Consider the following 20448-nt stretch of genomic DNA (forward strand, 5'->3'; position numbering starts at 1 on the left):
GATGGGTTCTGAGAAGCTTTTCTTAAAAAGCGGAATATTTTAACGAGTTTTTCGGGAAGAGCAGACGCTTTCCTGCGAGGAATCTATGTTTGCATTGCATTCGTGCATGTGGTTGCATCCAGGGACGCCTGGGAAGTGCTGTGAAAGCATTGTTTTTAACTTATAAGGTTTTATTGAGTTTTTGGGCAGGTTCAAACCAATTTTAAAAATATGCCGGCCGTCCACTTAATAAGTGGGCAACCACTTAGAAAATAAAGCAACAAAATCAGCTAGCGAATTCTCTCTCCCTATTTCGGGTAGAACAGAAAAAAAAAAGAAAAAAGATTGGCCGCGATCTCTACTCGAGCAGCTATTCGTGCCGTGGTGAAGGAGCTATAAAAGCAGCACATGCCCTCATTGAAAAAGAAGTTACCAACGTCAGCATGAGAAGACTCTGCCGCCAGAAGACGCGAGAGATCGCAAGACTACGAAGTAGGAAGTCGCTTTTCCCATGCAAGAGCGACAGGTATCTATTGTGGATTCGCCATACGAATTGTTGTCGCGTGTTTGCGTGTGTGTTTGCAGGAACTTCATCGCGAAGGAGAAGCGAGAAGGCTTCGGCCTACGCTTGGGAATTTCGGAAACCGAATTCGGAAATTGTCTGCAGAGTCTCAACTCCGAGTACAGACGGAAAAAGGATTGAGAGCTCGTCTCTCGGATTTCGATTACGGGAAGGAACGACCATCGAGTCAGAGATTTAGAACGGAGGGGTTTTCTCCGGTTCTTGTGCTTGTAAAAAAGATTCTCCCTAATAAAGAATTCTCTTTAAGAGGGGGGACCAACCCATCTTCTGGTCCCCAGTACTGTGTCGATCTTCTCACTCTCTCTCTCTCTCTCTATATTTATTCTATCCTTTGGCTTCAATATTAAGAGATAAATTCTATTTATCTGAGTATATTTTATATTGTTATGCGCTCCCGTTTGTGACAGTGGTATCAGAGCATGGTCTCCTCTCTTTCTCTGTAAAGGAGGACGACTTTGGGAAGATATGGGAAGAAGCCATGACAAGCCAAGAGAGAAGTAAGCAGGCGGAAACCGAAGTCCTGCAGGAAAAAGCTTGCAGAGTTCGATTCTTTTTTTTTTTTTTCTCTTTGCAAGAAGTAGACACAAGACTTGGGATTCTCTAAGAAGGCGACGAGAGCATGATGCTAAAGATCGTAGAGAATCCAAGGAGCGGAATGCTCAAGATCCTTTAGAATCTAGAAAATATCTATGAACATCAATCCAAAACCATAGCCAAGAAATCCCGTCATTTCGGGAAGGATATGAAGAAGGTCTCTAGACCTAGGAACACTTCCAGTCAAGTTTGATACTTTTGACAGAAGGGAAGATGCCTCGAAAGCTACCGCTTTGATTCGACAAGTTTGAAGTTGCCTTTGCAAACGACAATTTCTGAAAAAGCGTCGAAGATGAGGCATGTGATTAAACACCTCAAGGGGATTGCAAGTACTTGGTGGTATACCAAAGCTCTGCAAGGAACTTACAACAAGACTTGGATTCAATTCAAGGCTGAATTTTTCAACAAATTTTTTTCCTCTACGCTTTGAGGAAGGCATCGAAGAAGATTGGGGTCGGTTTGCCCAATAGGAACATGAGTTATTCCAAGCAAGTAGTGGTTCACTCTTGCCAAGGTAGCTCCACTCTTGACCCTCTTCGAGGAAGGAAAGATGAAGAAATTCAACGAAGGACTTTTGCTCGAATTTTGTAGATGCATCTGCAAAATACTTTGCAGCAGATGGTAGAGTCAGCAATAAAAGCTGAAAGTGTACACCTTAGTGTACATAGAATCCAATCCCCGTAGTGGGACGGGAATCATTGAACACAGAAAGTTTGGAGTAAGGGAATTCAATCTACCTCCTGAGTTCTTGAATAAAAGACCCTCGAACTTTAAGTGAGAGGGCAGGTTTTCAAGCAAAGTTACATCTTTGCAGAAATCATAAAGTACATCGTGCTTGTTTTCTCTTTTGCACGAGGTATGGTTATGTCTAACCGGGACTACTCACTCTCGAGTGTTTATGAGAGCAGGATCAAATTGAAACATTGTTTTCTTAGATGAATTGGTTTGCTTAACTAGCCGGAAGGTCAACTATTGATCTGGTATCCGGTAATTCTCGAACAGATTACCTGCTACTGTGGGTGGGAAATTATGAAGGAACTATTCTGAGCTTTCAAGCAAAGAAAAGCTTTCATCAAGCTTGAGTACTCTTTAAGCCCACATCCCCTACCCGGTAAGGGAAGATATGGAAGTGGGCAACCACTTAGAAAATAAAGCAACAAAATCAGCCAGCGAATTCTCTCCCTATTTAGGGTAGAACAAAAAAAAAAAAAACAAAAACGGCCGCGATCTCTACGCGAGCAGCTATTCGTGCCGTGGTGAAGGAGCTATAAAAGCACCACATGCCCTCATTGAAAAAGAAGTTACCAACGTCAGCAAGAGAAGACTCTGCCGCTAGAAGACGCGAGAGATCGCAAGACTACGAAGCACGGAAGTCGCTTTTCCCGTACAAGAGCGACATGTATCTATTGTGGATTGCCATACGAATTGTTGTCGCGTGTTTGCGTGTGTGTTTGCAGGAACTTCATCGCAAAGGAGAAGCAAGAAGGCTTCGGCCTACGCTTGGGAATTTCGGAAACGGAATTCGGAAATTGTATGCAGAGTCTCAACTCCGAGTACAAACGGAAAAAGGATTGAGAGCTCATCTCTCGAATTTCCATTACGGGAAGGAACGACCATCGAGTAAGAGATTTAGAACGGAGGGGTTTTCTCCGGTTCTTGTGCTTGTAAAAAAGATTCTCCCTAATAAAGAATTCTCTTTAAGGGAGGGGACCAGCCCATCTTCTGGTCCCCAGTACTGTGTCGATCTTCTCACTCTCTCTCTCTCTCTATATCTATTCTATCCTTTGGCTTCAATATTAAGAGATAAATTCTATTTATCTGAGTATATTTTATATTGTTATGCGCTCCCGTTTGTGACAGGAACTGTTGTGGAAAGGTGAGATCTGCGAGGTTCGGGACTTGATCTGCGAAGTCTAGCTGCTGAAATCTGAAAACGCTGGTTCTAGGGCTGATTCTGTGGCGATAGATATGCAAAACGCTGAGTTTGCTGGCAGATGCAAAAACGCTAGGGCTGAAAAAATGGTGTTTTTGTCGCCGAGGTTTTGCAAATGCAAAAACGCTAGGCTGATCAGTTGTGGTCTTGTCGCCAGGGATCTGCAAGGGCAAGGGCAAAACACTGGCTGATCTGTTGTGTCTTGTCCAAAAACGCTAGCCAAGCTATTGTGGAGCAAAAATGCTAGAAGCCTTTAGGGTCCTTCTGAGAAGGTGTCTGTTGAGCGGTGCTCCTGGTGCCTCTTCTGCCATTGAGTGCTAACTTGGGTTTGCTTATATATTTTCTTAGCAATATTGTCCTACTTACTTTTGTTGGAAAGTCACTTAAATTAATAAGTGAAAAATGTCAAAAATAGGAAAAATAGGCTAAAATCACTGGAAAATTCCCCTAACTGATTCTAATGGATTCTGATGGGAATACCGATGATCATGCTGTGTGCAACCAGAGGATATGCATCTATACTAAGTGACTGGGCATGCACGGTCTACGAATAGACTCACAAAAGTGCCAAATCACTTCTAATCTAGACTGATTGGACTTACTAAACCCTGATCCTGCTGTAGCTTGTCCACGGACACATAGGGTTGGATGTGTCATGTGACATACAAAAAGCACATTTAAAAGTGTGAGGGAACTTCCATTGACTATAGTGCAGCGTAACCGCAAAACGTTTCAAGGCCGAAACGTTTCACCCTAAAACACGGTATTTCACCACGAAACGTTTCAGTCCAAAATGAGAGCATAATGAAACGTTTCGGCTTGTGTTTCACTTGGTGAGCGAAACGTTTCAAGGCCCGAAACGTTTCACTTGTCCTTACCTGCCGAAACGTGTTTCATGGTGACGCTGCTATAGTGCCGTACAATCTTTTTGGCTCCTTGAAGTGAATTAAGAAGAATTTTATGGCATGTGATACTATTTTCATTGGGAATCGTTGTGAGAAACGCGAGGAGAGAGAGATCGATATGGAGAGAAAACCGCTAAATAGATAGTGGTCGCACAATTGCAAATTGCTAGCAAGTGAGAAAACGCTAGAGAGAGATAGTGCACTCAAACGCTAGATCTTTGCACTGACAACACAGGCCAAAAGTACAAGGGGGTGGGGGATTTGCATATATAGGCAAATCTCAGGTTTGTTCTATCTCCAGCAAAACCAATCCTAATAAATGGGTAATAAATATATAGACTCACTAAAAGGGACCTGACACACATATTTAGTAGCAGAACTGCAGAAGACTCGAAACTCTGAACTCGGGAAACCCTAGGAACGGGTCCCGGCTCATGTCAGCCTATTGGGCAACGCAGTGAAGTGCACCGCCGTGAGCAAGTACGTCTACCTCAAGTACGGCCGGACACAACCACAAAATAACCCTCATTCCCTAATGGCTCTTGGGAGATAATGGAGCTACCACCGAACAGGAAACTGAATTCTAACAAGTCTACACCGTCTCTCTGAGAGAAGATGTAAGAACACAGGTCCTATGGGCAAGGCAACCGGCATGGCCGGACAGTGTGTACGCTAGGGGGAGGCTAGAAGATAGTGTAACAAACTTGGACACTCCAAGTCAAGAATCGACCGCAACAGCACCAAATAACCACTTCAAAACAATTCACAGATCACAATAGATTTGCACTGGCCCGGAGGAGTTCCGTGCCTAGAGATATTGGCCCCAAAGACTGGCGCCCCATTCTGTATTGTTTTTTATATTAATCAGATCAAAGTACAAGAGAGTGGTTAGGGTTTCACTCTCAGACTCTGCGTCCAGATGCTCTGAGAAGTGAAGCCCTCACCACTTATTTAAAGATACAAGGGATGCCCAAAAGCAGAGCCCCAAAAGCTTTTAAAATAAAAAGCATCAGTTCTCTCTCTCTTAGAGAGTCTTTTCTCTTTTTTTATAAAAAAAAGCAAGATTCGCGTCGCTCATCATTTTCCAAAATTTTTTTTTTTGGGACCTCCGCGATTTCCGAAAATTAGGGTTTCTGCTGTGCGCCACGTCATCACTTTGTGACATACCCCCCTCTTGAAAGCATTGTAATCGACCGCGATTACGCCTGCAAAACCAACAAAAGCCATAAACCGTCTTAGCAGACACTGACTGTTAGTACCTACGTACTAGGAACACACATCTAGCACATGTACAAAATCGACAGTCGCATCACACGACATCACAGGACATCACCAGACATCACAGGACATCACATGACATTCAACATTCATTGGGATCTTAGACCATGATTTATCGGCAATGTAGCTAGCAATCACATCTAGGTCCAATCGGGACCTCATCGATGTCCGATTGACTAACCCCTATTGCAACCATGTCTATTCGAGATCAATCAGACCAAAATGCTGCAATCGTTTCGTCTATCAGTTCGTGCACTCACAAGAAGTCAAGAACAAATGAGTATCATTATCAGGAATTCCATTTCATAAAGTCATCCAGCAGAATACTGTCAGCTCTCAACATCCCTGAAGCTCAAAGAGACATCAGTGACTTTAGTATCAAAATCAAGGCATCTGTTGACAAGGGAGCGGAGTGACTCCCCTCTTGTGCATCCCACTGCACCAGATCTCCGGACAAGCTGAATTCTGGGTTCCATTTGGAGTAGACTATGCTAAACCAAAACATCGAGGTAAAGTTTCACAATCCGAGGAGTATCTGCTAGGTCCTCCTCCTCCATCCACTTCGCATCAAATGCAGGAAAGTTCTTGAACTTAACCAAGAACTCGCCTTTGAACTTTACCTTTCCTCATATCGTTATGTGCCAAAATCTGTTCAGGAACAAGGACTTCCTCGTTTTCTTCCACTTCGGGTTGCTCATCAGGCTCCCCATCATCAGGCACATCACCCTTAACAGGGTTCAAGAGACTCACATGCAATGCATTATGAATCCTCCAAGTATCTGGCAGTTTCAATCGGAAGGAGACATCATTTATCTTGTCAGTGATCTGGAAAGGTCCGTAGTATCGCATACTAAGCTTTGGAAAAAGCCTCTCCTTTCCGTTTTTCTTTCGTAGGCGTGCCTTCTCAAAACGTAAGAGCACCCAATCGTTCTCCTTCAATTTCAAGTCGCGACGATGGCGATCCGGTGCCTTTTTTTGTCGCTCTTGAGACTCCTGCAAAGTCTCGCGAACCTTGGCAAAAGCCGTATCCAAATCTCGCGAATATTTATCCGCTTCAAATTTCTAATCTTTCGTGCTCAGGAAGGATGGAACCTTCGCAGTACTTTCAACAATCTCACATGGCGTCTTCCCCGTCGAAGAGTGTATCGTGTTATTGTAGGCAAATTCCACCAAAGGTAAGTTCTTTTCCCATTGAGTCTTCTGATCCGGGATACAAGACTTCAATAAATCTAAAATCACTGAATTGGCAATCTCAAATTGCCCGTCAGTCTGCAAGTGGAACGATGATGAGAACTGCAACTGCGTGCCAATGTTCTCCCAAATTGCCTTCCAAAACCAACTCATAAATCTGGGGTCTCTGTTGGAGAGAATCGTCTTAGACGTGCCATGTAATCGGAAAATCATCGTGATCATTCTGTGTTCTCGGGAGATCAAAAAAATGAAATCCATTTCAATATTTTCCCAGGGGCGGGTGGGTATGGGTAAAGGGTGTAACAATCCCTGTGCCTTATGCCTGTCAAACTTGACCTTCTGGCATACCAAGCAACTGCGCACAAACTCTTCCACATCCTTCTTGAGTCTCCGCCAAAAGAAATATCTCTCTACCCCTTTCATGGTGGTAGCAATGCCGCGGTGACCCGTAAAAGGTGGACAGTGGCATTTAGTCATAACCTTTTCCCTCAACGGCTGTGTAACGCACAACATAGTCTTTTTCATCAAGTAGCCTTCCCGAAGGAAGTATCCAGCTACTGTCTCCCCATCCCGTATCCGTGTGAAAATATCTGCAAAATTTGTATCTGTGGCACACTGATCGACCATATCCTCGAAGCTCCTATGATGTATCGCAGAAATAGCCAAAACCAATAGTTTCCGAGACAAAGCTTCTGCCACCACATTCTTCTGTCCCTGCACATGGACAATCTCGAAGTGGAACTGTGACAAGATGTTCACCCACTGCATCTGCTTTTCCGAAAGCTGCTTCTGCGACAAGAAGTAGCGCAAACTCTGATGGTCTGTAAAGACAGTAAAATCCACTCCGAGTAGGTAATGCAGCCACTGAGTAAGAGCATGGATAACCGCCAAAAGCTCTTTCTCATAGATATGTGCTGTCATCTCCGGCCTAGAGAACAAACGGCTCTCGTAAGCTATGACATGGCCTTCTTGCATCAAGACCGCACCCAGACTACGACCACAAGCATCACAATACACTTGAAATGACTTCTGCAAGTCCGGCAAAGTCAAAACAGGTCTGGTAGTCAATTTCTCTTTCAATGTCCGAAAGGCTGGCACCTCTGTGGGTCCCCACGAAAAAGGTACTCCTTTCTGCGTCAAGGTATGCAAAGGGGAAGCAACCTCTGCAAACTTTCGTATGAACCCCCTGTAGTACGAACACAGTCCCAAGAAGCTTCTAACTTCATGGACATTCCTCAAATCGAGCCAATCACGGATAGTCTCTATCTTGGCCGGGTCCATTTGCACTCCTGCTGCTGACACAATGTGTCCCAAAAAGTGTATCTCTGGTAGGAAAAATTCACTTTTCTTTGCATTAATCACTAGCGTGTGATCTCGTAATGCCTGAAAGACTTGAAGCAGATGATCTCTATGTTTTGCCTCATTCTTGGAGAAAACAATGATGTCGTCAAAGAAAGTGCCAACAAATAGCCTGTACCCTCGAAAAATCTTGTCCATCATTCGGTTAAATGTCGCAGGAGCAATGGTTAAGTCAAAAGGCATCACCAAAAGCTCAAATAACCCAAAAGTCGTTCGAAAAGCTGTCTTGTAGACATCTCCTGGCGCTATCCTGATCTGATGATATCCACTCTTTAAGTCAATCCTGCTAAAGCACGAGGATCCCTGTAACCTGTCAAGTATATCATCGATCCTAGGAATCGGAAATGTGTTCTTGATGGTGATTTTGTTGAGAGCGCTATAATCAATGCACATTCTCCAAGATCCGTCTTTCTTCAAAACCAACAACATTGCAGAGCAATACGGTGAAGTACTAGGCTGGACAAGACCCTTTTCCAAGAGGTCTTTCACTTGGTTCATAATCTTTTCATTCTGTACTCGGCTCACACGATAAGGTGGCCGATTCGGTGGCGTGCTTCCAGATATCAGATCAATGGTATGATCTTCAGGCCCTCTCAAAAGCAATCGGCATGAGCAGGGAGAAAAAATCTTGGCGTTCTTTTCTTCAGGTCAAAACATATTCAACCTTTATCCATCGTTCAGTTCTCCCAAAAGAATGAGTAAAAAAACTGAAGTTCATCAAGTACAATCTCTAAGCCCTTCATTTATCAAAGTCGCTTTCTCGGCCCGGTAGTCAACCACGGCGTAGTTCTTGTGGTACCAAGGGATCCCGAGTAGAACGTCACTCGCGTGCCCTGAACACCCCTGTCATTGCAAACGAAGTTTGCCAATGCTCGGTGTAATGGCAACATCCCATCCGGGTGCCAGTCGAACTACCTCCGCCTGTGGCGTCAGCCTGTCGGGCGTAGTTCCAAATCGAGCCGCCAATTCCAAGTGAAAAGAAGTTGGCCTTGGCTCCTTCAAAAGGGCTTCGTGATCCTTCACTTTGCCCCAAAAGCGGCAAAGTTTGTACTTTCATTCATTAGATTCGGTGCAGGTCCCACGCCATGTGGTACCAGTTTTGCTTTTCTATGTGCCTTTTCTGCCACATTCCTCAGCTGCTCTCGAACTCTTAGACCTGTCGTCGTCTTTATCATTCTGTTCTTTCTGTGCCTTTTGAGGGCACTTCGCGGAGATATGTCCATGTTCCCCGCAAATAAAGCACTTCCCCTCTCTGATGAAGCGAGCTCTCTCCTCAGGAGTAAGCTTGGGTTGTGCATCCTTTTTCTCTGGGTTGCTCTTTTTCTTTCTACTTTCATTCCCAGAAGTCTGTTCGGCTCGTTGTGTCATGGCCTTATCTGTGGGGTAGGTCAAACTGCCAGAGTGAATGGCAAAGCCCCGCTTCGCATGACTCATCAACTCCTGAATAGAAGGTGACTTCTGTTCCAAGCAGTGATCTCGGATCTCTGTAGGTAGACCCAAGGCAAACCGCTCAATCTGTTCTTTGAACGAGATCTTCTTGAATGAAGAGGCGGGTAGAAAAGAGCTCCAGAATCTTTCACAATAAGCATTGATTGTGTCTTTCTTGGTCATCCGAAGATGGTTCCAAGTAGCTCGTATATCTCGTTCATATTCTTGCGTCAACCAAGAAGAAATAAAAAGCTTTTCAAATTTCAGCCATTTAACTGGCGCACTCTTGTTTAAAAGAAGCGTGGACCACCAAGTACGAGCATTCCCCGTAAGGTAAGAGGTAGCTCTCCGAATCTTGGAGTGCTCTGAATAGCGTCCTCCCGCGAAAGCGATGTCAAACTGTTGTATAAAAGACAAAGCCTTCGAAGCATCTGAGTATTCTGAAAAGTATCAAACTTGATCGAGTGGCCACCTTCCTTAAACTCTCGGACTTTCTTGCTTTCATCTTCGAGAAAGTCATACTGGTTGGCTTTGTAAAATTCTTCTTGTTCGCATAAAAGTTTCCATGATCAGAATCTGAGCTGTCTGTAGACAAGTCCTCAGTAGAACTATCAGTCTCTGGGCGAGATGTAGCCTTCTTTCCCTTTTTCTTGCCCTTTCCGAAGCTTTGTTTCTCGCTTCGCTTTTTGCTTTTTTTTGTGTCTTCTTGGCTCGAGTCTGAAGAGCTAGAAGAACTGTCAGAAGAAGAAGAAGAAGAACTGGGTAGGTCTTCAAACTTGACGCGCTTCTTCAATTTCTTTGCCTTGTCAAATGTCGACCGACAACCCAAAAATCCCGGGAAGTCAGTGCTTTTCTTCTGCTTTTTGCCGTGCTTTTTGGCTTTCTTTTGCGCGTCAAAAAGCTGAGCAATCCGTGCATCAACCCCGTTCTCCAGTTCCTTCTCCGTATATTCCTTGGAGGTAGAAGGTTTCTTGAGAGCGGGTTTCGGGAGTGGTGTTGTGGTTCTCTGCCACTCCATCTGTACCTCTTCCAAAGAGGTCTGGTTCATATATTTTCCCATCTTTGGGTCCTTGGCAAAATTGAGCATCATCTTTGTTGCATCACCAATCAATTGACGGCGCTCCATCTCTCTTTGCTCCGCCTGAGTAGGCCGAGGCGGGCCATACTCTTTGTCTGAATCTTTGTTGTGATCCCAGCCCGTATCTCCAAATTCAGAGGGAGTCGACTGATCATTGCCTGAAGCCATAGGTGCCGCGGAAAAAAAATTCGGGGATCGGATTTCCCGTAGAAGAGAAATCGGCCGTGCTCTGATACCACTGTAACAGACTTGGACACTCCAAGTCAAGAATTGACCGCGACAGCACCAAATAACCACTTCAAAACAATTCACAGATCACAATAGATTTGCACTGGCCCGGCGGAGTTCCGTGCCTAGAGATATTGGCCCCAAAGACTGGCGCCCCTTTCGGTATTTCTTTTTATATTAATCAGATCAAAGTACAAGAGAGTGGTTAGGGTTTCACTCTCAGACTCTGCGTCCAGATGCTCTGAGAAGTGAAACCCTCACCACTTATTTAAAGATACAAGGGATGCCCATAAGCAGAGCCCCAAAAGCTTTTAAAATAAAAAGCATCAGTTCTCTCTCTCTCTTAGAGAGTCTTTTCTCTTTTTTTATAAAAAAAAGCAAGATTCGCGTCGCTCATCATTTTCCAAATTTTTTTTTTTTTGGACCTCCGCGATTTCCGGAAATTAGGGTTTCTGGCAGAAATCAGGGTTTGCAGGAATTTTAGGGTTTCTGCTCTCCGCCACGTCATCACTTTGTGACAGATAGCATGGCTGGGGGGAGATTAGCAGAGGGCGTTACTCCCCTCCCTTCAGTGGTATCCGAGCTATTCGGGAAAGGGGAAAAGCGGGTTGCATGTGCATGCGACGCACATCTCCTCTCCCACGATCCGTAGGCAACAGGCAGGGAAGACGATGGCCCACAGCGCAGCAAAAGAGAAGGCATGCACAACGTTCACGAGAGAAGAGACAGCGGGCAGCACCAACCGCCCACGACCGCCATCCAAGGCTGACGTCTAAGGCGGGTGACGAAGGCAAAAGCGACCGGCAACTCTACGGCACCGAGGCTCTATTGGCGCCGTTGGCTGCGCGCGTAGGAAGGCCCTCTAATCCCTTGCATGAAGGAGGGTTGTACAACAAGTCTCAATAGCTTGGATGGTAGGGATTGGGCCCTCTTATCCTCATCGGGTAGGTTTAACCCTCCTTCATGCAAGGGTTTAGAGGGCCTTCCTACGCGCGCAGCCAACGGTGCCAACAGAGCCTCGATGCCGTAGTTACTGAAGGGAGGGGAGTAATGCCATGTGCTAGTCTCCACCCAACCATGCTACCTTAAAGCCTCCCCCTAGGGTACACACTGTCCGGCCATGTCGATGGCCTTGCCCGTAGGACGCGTGTCCTTCCAAAGACTTCGGCAACGAGTGATTGCTTGTGCTCGTCCAAAGAACCATTAGATTTGTACTTCGTCTTGTAGACGAATTTGATACCAATCACCTTCCGCTTGGTAGGTTGCGAAACCAATAAGTGTTGTTTCTCTTGATGGAATCAAGCTCTTTCTGCATGGCCAACTTCCACTTCGGTTGTGAAAGCAGCGCCTCAACTGCTAGAGGATCTTTGTTCTTCATCACTGTCGACATCAAACCATAGCTCAATTGCAGTAAAGTCCCATCTACCTCAACAAAACAAAGTCGTTGAGATTGTCATGTATCACGCCAATCTAGTGGAAAATTTGACGTCGTTGCATCTCGCAAGGTCTCCAACAGCCACTTCGGTAACTTGTCTGACTTGCTCCCCAGGGGAGGAGCTACTGATATATCTGGCTCTAGCTTTGCACTACGGTGAGAACCATTGTCATCTGCATCATCTGCAAAGGGTGCATCCTCCTCCATAACATGAGGGGTAGGAGTTGGAGAAGAGGGTTCATCGAGAGGCAAATCATAATCTGGGACTCCAAATATCAGCAAATCTAGGGTCGTCGTGGAAGATTGGGAGCGGAAGCCCCCTCTGAAGGAAGAAACTCGTCGAATACGACATCACGTCTAAGAACAATATCCTTCTTGGTTGGATCATAAAGTTGATAACCTTCGGAAAGGGTATTGTAGCTAGCAAAAAACTCTCTTGGACTTGGGGTCAAACTTCCCCCTTTGCTCCTTGGGTACATGGACGTATGCATCGCTCCCAGATATCCGAAAATGAGAGACTCCGGGATTTCTACCAAAGTAAGCCTCGGAACGAGGTGTCACGTACACATCCAACCCTATGTGTCTGTGGACAAGCTACATCATGACCAAGGTTCAGTCAGTCAAGTCAGTCTAGAATAGGAACTGATCTGGCACTTTTGTGAGTATGTTCGCAGACTGTGCCTGACCAGACACTTAGATTAGATGCATATCCTCCGGTTGCACACAGCATGATCATCAACATTCCCATCAGAATCCATCAAGGGAATTTTCAAGTGCATTAAACCTATTTTCCCTATTTTTGACATTTTTCACTTATTTATTAAGTGACTTTTGTTGGGAACTAGGTAGGGCAATTTTGCTAAGATAATATATAAGCAAATTAGAGTTAGCACTTTCTGGCAGAAGAGGCAGCAGGAGCACCTTGCTCAACAAGCAACTTCTCTGTAGGACCAGAACAGCATGGCCTAGCGTTTTTGCAACAACATCAAGCTAGCGTTTTTTGCAAGACAGATCAACCTTGGCGTTTTTGCATTGCAGAGCAGCTTCGGCATTAGCAGACACAGCAGATCCACTTGACGATATCAGATCAGCCCTAGCATTAGTGGATTTCCTCCAACAGCAGATTTTCAGCCCTGCCATCTGCGTTTTCAGCCTGCCCTTGGCGACTCCAGCAAGCGGTTCCACAAGAGATTCCAGCCCTGCAATTGGTGCTTCCGGTAGCATTGTTTGCATCGGTCAATCACAGCCTCAGCCAGCGTTTTTAACAACAGCTTATCAGCATTTCTTGGGCAGCCTATTAGCGTTTTTGGACAGCGTTCTTGGTGAGCATTGGATCAGCGATTCCAGCAATATCGCAGCCAGCAGACCAGCGTTTAGCACTGCAGCAAATCAGCATTTGTGGCAGCCCGAACGAGCGGTTTGCATTAGCAAATTCAGCAGATAGAAGATCAAGAAATCAGCGATTCGAAGCATTCAGTTTTCAGCCATAGTCTTGTCCTCGTTGTCCACACCGTCGGCCTCGACATAGCCCCATTAGATTTGCATCAGCATCTTGTACCAGATTGTGCAATCAATAGTAGACCACTCTCGCCATCGAGAGTGGGGCCTTCGGAGGAGGGTTTTACGTCTCTGGTGTCGTATGCCCTTCTCTATCTCTCAGTCTTATGCACGTCCATTCATAGTGTCCATTCACTTTGTTTGCGTCCATTGCACTCTCTCATTAAGAACGGAAGGCTCTCCCTTGCATAAGTAAAAGGAACCTTGAGCACAGTTTGGAGCACTCATCTTGAGCAAAGTTCAACATTCATTTCCGTTGCACCTTACACGAGGTCTTGCCTGGAACTAAAGAGGTTGGAAGTCGGTTTATGGTATGAACTTCCGTCTCAATGCTCAAGCATAGTCCATGCTATCTCAACTAGTATCCTATTCTTCTGCTCCACAACTCCATTCTCTGAAGGCAATCCGGTATTCGCAAGCTCTCGCTCGATGCCATTGTCTGCACAAAACTGAATGAAAGATTTGGAGGTAAACTCCCTGCCTCTGTGTGATCGAATAGTCTTCAACTCTTCATTTCTCTCTGAGACCGGCCCGTAGGGCGGTAGACTTTAGCTTTCACCCGATTTTTTACTTGAAAAACTTTACTTGAACTTTACGACATAGAGGAAAACTTCACAAATAAGCCTGTGACTGGAAACACTTCATAAGAAAACACGGCTTGGTAGCTAGAGCGCTCCCAAGCAGATAGCGACATCCTGTAGGCCCCAAAGATTGGTGCTTCTTCCTGTTTTCTTTATTCTCATAAAACTTGGGAGAAAACCTGCAAAATCCTACAAGCTGTCCCGCTTTTACCGGGCTGAAAATGGCCTACTCTAGCCCGATTTCGGTAGCATAACCGCTGTAGGAGGCGTTACAGACAAAATCCCCGTAATTCCAAGTTCTTGAACTCTATGTCTTCGCCGCAAACCAACCACGGCTCACTCTTTAAGGGGTTTCTGTCCCAACGAAACCATGAAACCGGCCCGTAGGGCGGTAGATGTAAGGTGCAGCGGAAGTGAATGTTGATAGTGCTAAGGATGAGTGCTCAAAACTGTGCTCAAGGGTTCCTCTTTCTTACAAAAGGGAGAACCTTCTGTTCTTCGAGAGAGAGAATGCAAGTGCAATGATCACAAACAAAGTGAATGCTATTGTGAATGAGTGCTGAGAATATGAGAGAGAGAGAGAGAGAGAGAGAGAGAGAGAGAGAGAGAGAGAGAGAGAGAGAGAGAGACGACACCAAGCAAAAAGTGGGATCAAAACTTGACTTTTTGACCTAAACCTATCTTCTGTGGCAAATCACAACAGAAATGCTGATGCTTGATGGACAATCTTGCTTGTGCTCTTTCTGAGACTGTGGCATGCCAAGGAAGAAACATGTAAAAGCGATTGACAAAACGGACAATCGAGAAACAATGTGAATTCCTTGAATGCAAACTTTTTTTCTCGTTGCTCGGAAACCCAGTCTTCTCCTTTCAACAAGGCAAGACCAGTGTTAGCAACTTCCATAAGCTGAGTAAGGGTAGCCACTCTGTTCTTGGTACAATAATCGCGAAGCCCTTTAGGCAACCCACAACAATACTTCTCTATGTGCTCTTTCAATGGCACAAATCTGTAAGAGGTCACTGAGAGTAACGCTCTACAGAACCTCCTATTGTACTCCAGCAAGCTCTTGCATGTAGCCGAAGTAAGCTGGTGCCAATCTGTCCTCACGTCGGCTTCAAATTCATCTGACAGCCAAGCAGATGCAAACATTTGCTTGAAGTAAACCCAAGTGGCGGGTGCCTATCCTTGCATTAACAATGTCGTCCACCATGTGAGCGCATTGTCCTTTAGGAAAGTGGCAACTTTCCTTACTTTAGAGGCTTCTGTAAAATTCCCTCTTGCATAAGCTGTATCAAACTGCTAGAGGAAAGTAAGAGCCTTTGCTTTATCCTCGAAGCCACTAAAGGTGCTGAACTTCACAGCTGCACCTCCTTCTTTGTATTGTTTTGGCTTCTCTATTGGCCCCAAATTGTCATAGGGAAGCGTCTGCAGCATGGGCACTGTAGTAGGGACCATCTGTGCCCCTTGGTCATTGAGATTCTGCATCAAAGGTGCCATGTCTGGCTGCTGTCCAGAAAAACCAGCCATGCCAAAATTGACATGTGGCACCCCAAACTGGCCCTGATTGCTCTGAAAGCCTTGCTGCATGCCATATTACCATACATGGGGTTTGGCGTCATGCCATGCATACCCCCAAACACTGTTCCCGGCATGTACTGCTGGTTTCCAGGCGCATAACCAGCCATACTTTGGAACACGGATCCACCCCCGAAATACCCAGGATGTACCGTGGGTGGTGGAAAAACCTGATGCGCCAGATCACCTCTACAGCGGTCCCCTCGCGTCCCCGAACCTCCTGGGGGTATTAGGGTCCGTTTAGGGCCGAAACCCTAAACCTGCAAAAATACACAGCAGGCTGTAATTCCCTGTTTCGGGCTCCGTTTCGATTGCCGGTCGCATCCGTAGCAAGTCCTCGAGCTCCCGCACCTGTAGGGCTACTTGCCCTTTGAATCGAACGAGATTTCGCACGTGAAACCTCTCCGAATTCACCTGTACCTGTGGTGGATTAGCCACTAGCTAATCCAGTACTTGTGCAAGAGGCTCTTGCCTCGACGATCGCGCATGAACCCACGTAGCTGTACATTGGTCAAATGAAAAGCCCACTAGATGGGCATAACATACTGCTCATAGGGGAGAGAGAGAGCAGTGCGTAGCGTACAGGGCATCACTCCTGGCACCCTACTGTACATAAGAGGGAAAGGAAGCACTCCATAGCTCTTAACCTGGGACTGAGAGCTCGAAAATGAGCCTCCCAACTATAAATTCAGCGCTACCTTCTCTTGCATAAGGAAAGTGCACAAAAATGTGCCACTTGGCGCATTTACATGCCATTTCCCGTTTCGGGGTTGCCGCCTAAAAATCTACCGACCGATTGCCCAGTTGACTTCGCGGCAGAGTAATAAAATGTTCCCCTTGTCATACCGAATGTAATGACGCGAACACATTTTCAGGTCCAAAATAGCAGTTCCCTAGATTTTAGGAGATGCTTCCATGGCACTCACACTGGTCATCTGGCTGGAACCACATTGAAAAGTGCAATGTCGGCCAGTTATCAGGTGATTTACACTCGTAGCCTCACCGTGGCTAACCTTAGTCCATTTGCCCAACTTCAGTGCTCACTAGCCGTTTGGCCTAGACTCGCACTGTCCACCTCACACCATGCAACTCGGGCATTGGCATTTCCAGAGGGGTGCTTTAAAACAAATCAAATAAATTTCCCCCAAAAAGAAATCAACAAGTAAAGTTGCCACAGACTCGTGACATGCTCTCTCTCTCTCTCTCTCTCTCTCTCTCTCTCTCTCTCTCTAAGTTCAGTGATTTTGCAGATTCTGTTCGTGTGTTGTTATCGATTTCTTGCTTGGAGTGTCCAAGCCTGTAACAACGGTATCAAATCTCAGAACGATTCTTCTTCTACCGAGGATCCGATCGTTTTTGCAACACACATGGATTCTCGCAGAGAGCGTGACCGAGACGACACTGCTCTAACCTTTGGTTTGTAGTGGATGAAGAAAGGCCGAAACCTAACGTTGGAAACTGAAAAAACCAACAAAGATTTAGGCAAATTTTCGGCGGGGAATTTTGTTGGAGTGGAGTACAAACGTCAGCTGCAAGTTGAAACGTGTGTGAAAAGATTGATCAAGTACTCCGAGACTCGAAATATGTGAATCACCTGAAGAACTACCCGATTGATAAGATTCACTTCAAATGGCGAGAGGCCGTCGATTCTCCTCTCAAGACGGTAAGGAAGCTGAAAGGAAAGCCGAGTGCAGAAAAGCAAAAATTGTACCCACAAAAAGAGTTTGACAAAGCTTTTGAAAAGAAGATGAACCAGTTAAGGAAAGGCTTAAAGCACCCTTGGAGGAAGAGTAGATCGGTGGATTTCCCCGGTTCTTTGGGCTGGAAGTCGACTTTCAAGGTGGTCCTACTTGCAAATTGTAGAGAGAACACTGCAAGGAGAATCTCATCTGATGATCCTGCGCACTGAGGTGTGTTCCCAGGAGCCTCCCTTTGCTACTACACATTTCAGCTATCAGCTACTCCTACCATGATTCCCCTAATTATGTCAATTTTCTCCATCATTGAGTAAAACATTTTAATTACAAAAGAGTGCCTCTGAGAATCATCATCATCAACCAATTGTTATTTCACTTGTTAACATAGTTGAATTTATTCAAGAGCACGGGCATCTCCAGCTTGTGATGCTCTGCGAAAAAAGAAGATGGGCCTTTTATAGGCATGGCAACCCTAGCAATAGGGGACGCTTTGCTTCTCTCCTGGATAAAATAGGGTGACAAGGGGACTCGGGAGGGGGAGAGACGCTTTGTTTTCCCCAAAATAGAGAGAAAGAGGATTAGTATAGAGAGAGAAAGAACTCACTAGGGGAGCACTCTTGTGCACACGTCCAGATTTGGGGCTGTCTAATCGTAAAGCGCTACCCACTTTTTTGAGTGGGCGGGCGCCAGCCGACCATCTGCTAATTTTCAATCTTACAAAAAGTCACTTGAGAAATGCTTGCACAGAGATTTCCTTGAATGCTAATCTCATGCACAAACGCAATGTTGACACACATTCCTACGCGGAAAAGCAGTTGCTTTTTTGAAAAGCAAAGTTGCAAAGGTGTGTGATCACGCACTCTTCCCTTTACAAAGGCTCAGTGACCTCTGATTTAAAGACAGTTTTCCTTACCAAAAGCAACATAAAAAGTACAAGTAAAATCAATCTCAGAAAGCATTTGCTTTCATAATTTTGGCCCGAAAGCAGAAGAACCAGCTACTTAGCATAATTGGTGCTTAAAAACTCTTCCCCAAAAGTTGCCATAAATCATGAGACTCTGGCTATAGGGTTAGCAGGGCGTGCGTATGCGTGGTGGTTCTCTTTAGCCTCTGATCAGCTCTCGCGATGTCGCCAAATGCTCAAATACCCTCTATTAGAGAAGAAAAATTATCTGCGATTACACCCGCACACACAAGACTCGAGACACATTGTTAACAGTTAATTTCCCTTGAAGTCCTTAAGTTTCACATCCAAGGACAGTGTGCGTGCCCTCTACAACAGAATGATGACTTTTTGAAAAGGGAGAAAATCATTGAGAATCTGCACTGTGGGATGCTTCAAACCAGTTCTAAATGACTAGATGCTAAAATTTTCTGCAGAAGCCCTGATTTGCAGGTGTAAATCCTTATTTATAAAGGTGGTTGTTTGTGTCAATGCATAGGGCTCATCAATTGGATCAATCTTTGAATGTCTAACCAGAGAGAAGAAAGCAACCGAGGACAACGATGAAGGTGAAGAGGTTACGAGGAGATATTAAGAATCCCGTAGGAAAAAGGAAGCACATATACCTCTAAATGGAAACCGCCAAGGAGGAGTTGCCGGACGTTAAAGAAATCCGAGAACTTGCTGAAGGTAGGAAGACTGAAAAATCTAGCGCATCTCGAATTGGAGGTGTCTTCTTAAGACTGGCTGCAGGAGAACTTGGTACAGAGGACCCACCCTAAACAAGCAAACACAAGTACACAAAGAAATGGCAACAAACATGTAGATAAGCAAGAGACACGAGCAACTAAGAGACAATATGTGAAACAGAAAAGAAAATCAAAGAACAAAAATAAAATGGTCAAAAGCAGCTGGAAAGCGAGAGGGAGGTCGGGAGGAAAGACCCACACATGCCACTCACATACACTTATTATGCCCTCAGTTCATGTAATCGAAAAGGATGAAAGGAGAGGAACCACTCACACACACTGACTAACACAAGGCCTCAGTCCCACACAGCCGCCCTCTCAGCCACACACCCTCAAGACAGAGGTTAAAAGAAACACACACACACAAACAAACAAGCACAAACACAAACACAAAGAGGTGCCGGTAGAGACACACAGAGGGGGGTCCCTTCGCTAGCTCCTCCACGCATGCAAGGCCTTTCCGTGCCCCTCTCTCTCTCTCTCTCTCTCTCTCTCTCTCTCTCTCTCTCTCTCTCTCTCTCTTCACCGTTAATTCTAGCTCGCTTAAAGGGAGAAAGCTAAGTCAATTGAAAGAACATGAAATACAGTGTAGCTGGTAGGTTTATTGCAATTGTTATTTATCAATTCGAGTACATGTTGTTTATCAGGAAAGTTTGCTTGATCTCTTTTCTTTGGGGGGATGCAGGTACATTGGATCAATGAAAGATGTCTTTGAACAAACTATCTTTGTTGCTCTTGACGAGTTTGCTCATAAAAATCATCGGTATGGAAAGTAAACACATTCTGGCTCTTGACTTTCATGAAGACAAACCGAGTGCAAATAGGCTTCCAACTTTGTCTCGTGACTTTCATGAAGAAAAGCTCCCACACTCCGTCTGTCGACTTTCATCACAAAAAACTGAGTGCCAAGTGACTTATGTACGGCCTAAAAAGGCTAGGACGTTATCAGCAATCTTGCGATTTTTTACTTCGTATACAAATTGCACAATACGAGTATGTAGAATTCTAGACATTACTTATCTAATGGAGAGGATTCATTTTGTGATCAAAAGGGAGACATCAAGAGATGCGATTCTTGTAGAAGTAGCTTTGGATGAAATTCAATGGGTTTCTGTTGGTGTGTTTTTACTTTATTTTTTCCAAATCCACCTTTCTTATATTTTACCTCAATCAATCTTTCACAAAAATCGTCATGTCTTATGGCTTTGTGTGTGTGTGTGTGAGAGTGAGAGAGAGAGAGAGAGAGAGAGAGAGAGAGAGAGTCGTGTCTGCGTGCATATGTATATTACACACAAGGTGGTGTGCATCAATGAGAGTGTGTGCCTTAGGCACACCTCTTTCCAATAAGAGTGCA

At 45.1% G+C, this 20448-nt stretch overlaps 1 protein-coding gene across 4 annotated transcripts in view; it reads left to right on the forward strand.

Moving 5' to 3' along the window:
• The window catches only part of LEW1 (Undecaprenyl pyrophosphate synthetase family protein), a 69481-nt gene extending 49254 nt beyond the window's left edge, over positions 1-20227 (forward strand). For 3 of the 4 annotated variants that reach the window (XM_086519987.1, XM_086519988.1, XM_086519989.1), the window contains one exon: positions 19780-20227. In XM_086519987.1, the coding sequence (XP_086376113.1) occupies positions 19780-19870 (91 nt within the window). In that variant the 3' untranslated portion in view covers positions 19871-20227. Of the gene's footprint in view, positions 1-18844; positions 19036-19779 lie in introns of all 4 variants that reach the window. The other variant, XR_015189183.1, reaches the window with a different exon arrangement.
• Positions 20228-20448: the final 221 nt, after the last annotated feature.

Source organism: Adiantum capillus-veneris, chromosome 9 (genome assembly GCF_014529385.1).
Source record: "Adiantum capillus-veneris isolate H3 chromosome 9, ASM1452938v2, whole genome shotgun sequence".
NCBI classification, from domain to species: domain Eukaryota; kingdom Viridiplantae; phylum Streptophyta; class Polypodiopsida; order Polypodiales; family Pteridaceae; genus Adiantum; species Adiantum capillus-veneris.